The 8449-nt window shown below is 48.6% G+C and overlaps 1 protein-coding gene across 1 annotated transcript in view; it reads right to left on the minus strand.

Annotated features, from left to right (window-relative positions):
* The window catches only part of RAMP1 (receptor (G protein-coupled) activity modifying protein 1), a gene marked incomplete at both ends in the record, with an annotated part of 9707 nt that continues 1258 nt past the window's right edge, over positions 1–8449 (minus strand). The window contains 2 exon segments of the mRNA XM_009082790.1: positions 1–143; positions 146–201. Coding sequence (XP_009081038.1) covers positions 1–143; positions 146–201 — 199 coding nt within the window.

Below are 8449 nucleotides of genomic sequence, written 5' to 3' on the forward strand. Positions count from 1 at the left end.
CAGGGTGACGAGGACGGGCAGCAGGATGAAGGGGCAGAGGATGCTGTTGGGAGGGTCGTGCAGCGCTCGGCCGGACGGGGAGCAGTTCCTGAAGTACTGTTTGTGCACAGCCACAAAGAACTCGTCCACCAGCCTGTTGGGCAGTAGCAGTCGAGTCTCTCGGCGATGAGCACCGTGCAGTTCGTCAGCTCTCCATAGGTGCTGCAACACAGACAGGCACAGGTGACATCAGGGACCAGCACAACATCTTACCCCCAAACAACTGTACTCACTATTATAATACATATATAGATATAAAATAGTACAAAAGATATACTATACACTATATAACATAATACATAACATAACCCAGGGCCAATATGACACATCCCTCCCATACAATGTATGATATAATTTCTGTCACAGAGCTGTGTATGTGTTATTTGAGATTCTATTGGAGATTGTCACTTGAGTTTTTAAATTTTGTAGCTATTTTTCTAAAGTTTATTGCTAAAAATATATGGGCTTTTGAGTTTATAGCTAAATGGGTATAAAGGTATATGGAGGTTTTGGGGAATTTTTTTAAATTCCCAGCAGGTTTTGCCATTTTGATGCCTCTTTTTGAGTTTATAGCTAGATAGATATAAAGATATATGGGGTTTTCTTTTACATTCCCATCAGGTTTTGGCACTTTGAAGTGCTCACCCATAGCCAAAAGCACAAGCAGTTTTCATTTACAGAAGGACATGAAAGTGGTGGTGATTTCATTTACAGAAGTAACTGAAAACAGAAATAACTACAAGTTTGAGATTTTTGGTTTGATTTTATGGCTGAACTGATGCTATTAGAAAATACAGTTTGGACCCACATAACCCTTTAATCAAAGCACTTCAGGAAACCCATCCTAAGCCAAGAAGCTGCTTGCTCAGCCTTTGGAGCACCATCCTCCAGCTTGTGTGGTTCAGCCAAAGTGGGATAGAAATTAGTACAGTGAATCTACTTAAAATTTTCCTTTAAATTGCCTAAAAAAAGAGAGGTTGCATAGGAACCAGTTGCCTGCTCACCTCTGCAGTGCCATGCAGGATCACCACCCATCCCACCTCTCTATGGCTGGGGAGCCCATTTTTCCTTCTTTTTACCAGCTTTTGGAAAACCAGGAGCAGCCCCAAACCAGAGGCAGTGTCCCCGTGCTGGGCCATCCTCTGGAAGGACAGATATTGCCATGCATTTCCAATCCTCCCTGCTTTTAAACTGGCTATGTATGAAAAACAATACGTAGATACAATTTTTTCCCCCATCCCAATTGGTCATGTCTAATCCTAGAGAAACAAACCAAACCAAACTCCTGCTCACCAATTAAAAACCCGCCTGGGGGAAGAAACACTTTTTTAAGCAGCTTCCCAGCAACTCTCCACAGCCACAGTGCAGCTCCTCAGTTGGGTTTTCGGGCAGGCTGTGCCCATGGGCACACGGCAGCGCCGCTGGGAGCCCCTGCGAGGCCGGTGATTTAATACACAGGGTGCCTGCTAAAAGCAGCTTCTGCTCAGCATCCCAAAGCACAAAATTATCATTTCCCGTTCGTCAGCACCCTCAAGAGATCTCAGGAGCTGAAGCATCTTCAGGAACCAGAGGGAAAGTGTTAACAGAGAGGTGAATAAAAGCTATTTTTAAAGCTGAAGGGCCGTAGAGTGGCTGGTTTAGCTCTTTCCTGCCTCCAACCACGCTTCCGTGGAGATAAACAGGGCGTGAAGACACGCAAGTAACCACAGTCAAATGTTGCCACAAATGAAAGGATAAATTCTAACTGCCCTTTGCAGAGAGGCAGGACAGGCCTGAGCAGAGGAGCTGAGCGGGTGCAGCCCCATGAGCCGCACAGCAGGGGTGAGGAGGTGACCGTGGGCCTCCAACACCTCTGTCCAGGTGTGGAAGGAGATCCCTCCATCCTGATGGGGTGCATTGTCCCTTTTGTTTTCCTTGTCTTTATTTAAGCCACCCTGCTCTGGATGGGATGGCACCCTCAGCAGGAGCAAGGTGGTGTCCTGGGCTCGGCCAGCTGTCAGCCCACACACCCACAGAGCCCAGCAGGGAGCAAGCAGCGGGACAGAAACCATCAGCAGCAGCAGCTCACCTCAGTGAGTGCAGAGGTGACACTGAGGGCTGCTGAGCTCTTGGCCAAGGGAAGGCAAGTCTGGATGCTCTTCAAGAGCTGATTTCTGCCCTTTGATTACACAAAGCATACTGGACCATCGCAGTTATATGAATGGCCACCTGAAAGCAAAGCTGAACTCTCAACTCTGGCCAAGTGCTTTAATGTCTTTCACTTTCTCTCACAGCTCCTTGGTTAACCACCAGGTGAGTCCATCCCTGAACTGCCATGGCTCACAGAACGTTCCTGTGAGACTCCATCCACCTCCACATGCAGAGCACACACACACGAGGCATTAAGGACCTTCTCCTTACACACATACCACCAGCCACTGTAGAGGGATTGCAAAGAGATCCATTTGCCGGGACCACATTAACCAGACTGACTGGAGCCACTATTTGCAGAAGTTATCAGTGATGGATGGAGAAGAGGGAGCCAAGTTGCCTTTGGTGATGAGGAATACTGAGACTCACCAATCCCAAAGTTAAACAGTCTGAGGATGTGAAGAAAGTGACTTTCCTGCGTGAAAGTGGCACCAGTGAGGAAGTGGCAAAGTTCCTGTAAAGCAACCAGCAGGTGATAGTACTGATAACTTCTCTAAAGCTGCTGAGCTGGCACAGCTGGCCTAGAAACATCTGACCAACAGTCCATGCCATCATACTCTAAACACTTGGTCCCACATTGTAATGACAGGGATTCCTAACACACCCCTTCTCGGAGTGTGTGTGGAGATTCCTCCCTCAAGTGGGGATTCTCCTTAAGGTCACTCCTCAAGGCTGAGCAAGAGAGATTTGCCCATGGCCATTGCTATGGGTGAGTAACACTGAGCTCTACTTAATTACTCTGCTGGCTTTAATAGGCTTGCCTCAATATTACTTCAATAAATAGTGCACCATACTAGGAGTTACAACTTTCTGTACTGTCTAGTAAATGATTCTGAATAAGGTCTTTTAGTCTAATCATTATCATCAATAAAATAAATAATGTATTTTATGCATACAATATATTTGGTTTGTCATTCTTAATCCTGTGGGACAAAGTTGCACATTCAATTGCACCTATAGAATCCTTTAAATATAAGCTGCTGCCTAAGTCTGGGGCTAAAATTGGATCCAGCCCCACCCAGACTTCTCTCCAAGGAGTTCAGGAGCAAGGAGGTCCTTTCTGCACCTCCTAGCTCAGAGGGAGAACTTTCCTAATAGACTTTATGCGAAGCTTCCACTCTGCCCACAGCAAATGTACACTCAAACTTTCAGCTTTCAGACAACCCCAGAGCTCCTCTGCAAGCCTCCATCTCCCCAACACCATCTCCTCCAGCTGAGAGAGGGCACAGACCTTCCAAGCAGCCTCCAGAGGTTACATCCTCACAAGCAGGAGAAAGGCATCACCACTGAGTCTCTTTAGAGGCTGCTCACTCACACCACTGAGTGAGGCCTGTACCATGGGAGGGTTACCCATGGGGCAGAATCCTGACTGGGCTTCTGAGAAGCTCCAGGACAGCTCTCTTCAGGTGGGATAAATAAGGAGATAAGATACAGAAGAGTTAGATAAGCCACAGACCTGTACTGTGGCATGTCCCCACAGCCTTTCCGAGCAGCCAGAGGCTCTAAGGATGCAACAGTAAAAGGATGGTTGGCCTCAGCTTCCCAACCTGCCTTCCCAACAGCAAGGACCATTCAGTTGCACAGGCAGAAAAACTCCTGGTCAGAGCACTCGTGCTAGCCCTGCTTTGCCCAACCCTGAGGAGAGCTCAGCAGCTTTGAGGAGATGCATCTCCCAGTGACACTCCTTTTTCCCAATCAGGCTTCAGCTTCTGCAAGATCTTTCCTGGTATGAAAAAATTGCCTGCCGCCCAGCAAGGGCTCCCCTGGGAATGGCAGCTCTTGGAGACTTGCCTGTACTTTGAGGTGGAGGATAGGAATGTCTCTTTGTGTGAGCACTGAGTGTGGAGGGTGTCCTCAGCTCACTGTGATGGTCCATGTCTCCCCAGAGACCATGCGGCAGAGGGAAAGGAGAAGTGCTCTATACCCACACCACCTCCTGCTTCTTCCACCCCTCCTCTCTCTTGGTTTTGCCTTAAATAGCAGCATCTAAGCTAAAATCCTTGAAAACACCCTAAAAGGCTAGCTTCGATCACTACAAAAAGTATTAAGAAGTTGTGATTATTGAGCTGCTGTAGGACAGCACTGGGAACAGGGCAGGTTTTCCCAAACGGTCCCACCACTGCAGGGCAGACAGGCAACCAGCTCTGAAAAGTACAGCTTTGCTTCTGAATACTTTTTCCCTCTTCAATGTGACTTGCAATTAAAACTGTTTTCCTCATTGCCATGGAAATGGTTTGGGTTTAAACCCATTGTGGTTTAAACTGTGCTGTGGACTGATGCCTGCAGGCAGGGTGGGCTGCTGGTGGGAAGCAGTTTAATGGGATCCGAATGCTTACACTGCTAAAACTCCTGAGGAATTCCTCTATTTTTTTACCACTGCAACCAAGACTGGAATTGGATCTGGCATTCATTCCTTTACTGCACCTGGATGCAGACAGTGTTGCACTACAGCTGAGGTTCACAGGACTGAGGGCTCTCTCTTTTGCCATGAGTGTCAGGATATTTCCTATCCTCCTTGAATTCCTTGCTTCAGAAGGGAAAAAGAAAACACAACTCCTTTTTGCTTTGCAAATTAAAAGAAAACATTGATTTCCTCCTCTGCAGCACGAGCTTGGAGACAGGTTAAAGGGGCATCCAGAAGGAACACGGCAAGCTGAAGATAATCAAGTAGATAATGAGATAATAAGAAAATGGATCAATCTGTTTTCTGCAAATAATGGCTAAACAACCTGAAGACACAGTGTGAGTGTGCTGACAGCTGTGAGAGCAGCCCCAGCCGGGGCTGCAGCAGGGCAGGGTCCAGGTGTGCCCGGGGCTGGCAGCACCAGCCCTGGCTGCAGCTGCCAGGCTGGGGCACTCGCGCTGGTGAGCTCCTTCCCCACGGGATGCCTGCAGTGAGAGCAACGCATTCCCCAGAGATTTTTAGGCATGCCATGGGGTGGATATATTTGGGATGAAGATGCCTGGCTTGGCTAGAGTGACACCCACAGCTGCAGCACCACTCACCGCACCGAGCATCCCCTGTCCTGCTCACTGCACCGACACTGCAAAAACCACGGTGCAAAGCCATTCCCTGGCCACAGCCCACTGGGGAGCCCAAATCAAGCAGGAAAAATATCTACAAGTCATCAGCTCCTGCTGACGCATTGATGGGTGGGCGGCAGGCAGCCCGACCCCTCCAGCACTCCCAGTTGTGCCAGCAGGGCTCCACATCTCCAAAACAGCTGCCCCCAGGGAGACCACAGCTAATCCCCCAGCTCAATCACCACGCTGATGAATCTGGACCTGGAATCAAAACAACCGAGTTGGTCTTTGGATAATTCATCACGCACAGCTGAGCTCCCAGTCAAAGCAGCTTCGCCACCACCACGGAGCGGAGGAGCCCATGACACGGCTCCAGTCTGGCTTTTAAATCCTAGGGCAGCTGCAAGCCCTGGAAAACAAAACACTGGAGTGCTCCGTCCAAACTGCTCTCAGGCCAGGGATCCATGGGACAATGACACAAAGCAGCTGGAGAGACCAACTCCATGGGTAGGTGTGCTCACCCATCCCAGGCAGCTGATCCAGCACGTGCATCTGAGGCCACCCCAGAACACTCATCCCTTGGGGAGGAAGAGAGGCAAAGAAACCAGATGACCCAAGGGAAAACACCTCTCAGTGTGGAAAGTTATCTATTCCTTCTCCTTTCCCAGGAGACACTGTTCATGGCCAACTTGACACCACCAAAACCACCTGGCATCCCATTCTGAAGCACATAAGAGCTCACACGAGTTCCCCTGGTCCATGATAGACCTGCATATCAAAACCCATCAACTTTCCCTAGATAATCAGGGCAAAGAAAGCCTGCAGAGCTCAATGGTGTTGGAAAAATCTTCTCAGAGAGTTGGTGCTTGTCCACAAGGTCCAAGCCCAACCTCACCAAACACTCCCAGTCCAGAGACATCCCTCCGTGACATGGGAATGCTGCAGTACCAGCGATGCAAGAGCTCAGATAATGTCTCTGAGGGTAAGATGTGAGCATCATCTGCAGCCTATAAATAGGACCAAAGAACCATGACTACAAACTCTGCCGAGACAATTCACTTATCCAGATATTCCCACTGTGTCATCCTCAACTGAGCAGGAAATGATGGGGCCTTATGGGCATATCCCCAGTAAATGCCACATACAAGAAATCACAGCTCCAAACCTGATGCTGCTGATGGTCCTGGCAGAGGCAAAACCTCCCAATATTTCTCCTTGTTTCAAGCATCAAAATTCCTTGGTTTGGGGGAAGGTATGGAGAGAACAGGCTCTAGTCAGGTTGTTTATTTCCATTTCTTCATCTCACACCTGGTGGAAGTCAAATCCTTCCTCCAAAGCCAGAGGGGTGACCAGCCAGTTATGCCACCCCCTGCCCACTCCTGCTGGGATATCTCCCCATTTGGTGCAAAAATGGATGGTGATTCTTCCCACACACACCCAGGGAGCAAGGGTGATGAGCCAGATGGTCACTCAAAAGCCCTATCCTTGCAGCTTATTTGCTGCAGTAGCTGAGCTATTTCTACCTGATTTTCCCATTGTCCTGAGGGCATAAGAGGGTCAGAGGAATGTCAGCTCTTAAATAACCCTCAGCCATGTGTTCCCATGGAGCAAATGGACTCGGGCAATCAAATTAAACACTGCAAACTTATCAACATTTTCTCTAAGTGCCTCAAGGATATTGAGTTTAGTAGAGGCTATTTAGGAGAAAAACAGGATGTTGGAGATAAAAAACAAGCTCTTGAAAACACCTCTGCTTCCTGGGCAGTGGCTCTGCTAAAGGGCTGAAGGAGATGGATTGCAGCTCATCAGGTCTTCAGACAGCATTGAACCAGGACCAAATATAATGTGCTGCCCCTGGGGGACACTCAGCCCACTGAGGGGGGGACAGCCTGGCTTGGTGCCAGGGTCTGAGAGACTCAGGGAGGTGGTAATCTCCTTCTCCTGCCACTCACCACATCTGGAGCACACCTGGGTCCCACAGAGACGGCAAAGGCTGGAGCAATGGCAACAGCCCTGGGCATTTTTGAGGCCCAGATGAGGCTTCTCCGAACCAGAAACCTCCCACTCTCTTTCCTTCCCCTCCATTCCACCACTGAGCAATGGGTAGGAAAATGCAATATGTATACAGAGAATCACAGAATCATTAAGGTTGGAAAAGACCTCTAAGATCACCAAGTCCAACCTTTGACTGAAGAATACATACACACACATGTATACAGCTTTCAATCTGGCACAGAAGAAAGGAGCACAAAGCAGGAAACCTAACAAAATTTGCAAAACTTCTAATTTTTTGTGCCAATCAGCTCACAGCACACAGCACCATCTGCTCGCCGTTTCCAGCTGACCTCCATCCCCACTGGTGTCACGAGAGCTCACTTTCGCCCACCGCTTCATTTTCCCAGGGACAGGCCACGGCACAGCAATGCTGCATGAAGTGGAAAGTCAGCTGAAGGTAGAAAAAGGGTGGTTATTCTCTCTTTTCAAGCCCTCATGCTGACACACGGCCACCCCTGACTGGTCTTTGCAACTTCAATCAAAACCATCTTACCAGGAGAATGACTTCTTACACCATGGTGATACCAAGAAAATTCAGCTCTGCTGATTATAAATAGGGAAGAGTTTATCCAAACAAAGTGCTGTTTAGGTGGTTGGCAATAAAAATAAAACCACAAGAAATTCCCCAAAAACCCCCACAGAGCAGCATATCCCTGGTGGGGCTGTGCTTATCACCCTCATCATCTCCCAGAGATGCTGCTTAGTGTTCCACCAGGGAAGCAGACTGCATCTCTGCTTCTCCCAAGCCATAAATCACTGCTGACTCCCTGACACTGATTACAAACAGGAGGCTTAGCAGAGGACTGTCATGCCATACCATTCCAACCTCTCCCTCTAGTTGCTTAGAAAAATCAACATACAACTTCTGGAAGCAGGGTTGAGCCAGCAGGTCTGGTGGGACAGCCTGGGATTTTCTCACAGAAAGGGTCTGAGGGGCCCCTCAGTGGGTTATGGGCTTTTCAAGCTGAGTTAGGGCATTTTGGACTGACTGGAGAACCAGAGTGCTGAGAAAAAAACCAAAAATCTCATGGAAAATATGTCCAGCAGGCTGTGAGTCAACAGAAGCCATGAAGGGTATCCCAGTCTGCCACTTTAGTAACCCACTGATGCCCAGATGTAGCAGACAGCTGTGGACTTCTCC

The sequence above is a fragment of the Acanthisitta chloris genome, unplaced genomic scaffold, assembly GCF_000695815.1.
Source record: "Acanthisitta chloris isolate BGI_N310 unplaced genomic scaffold, ASM69581v1 scaffold409, whole genome shotgun sequence".
NCBI lineage: Eukaryota > Metazoa > Chordata > Aves > Passeriformes > Acanthisittidae > Acanthisitta > Acanthisitta chloris.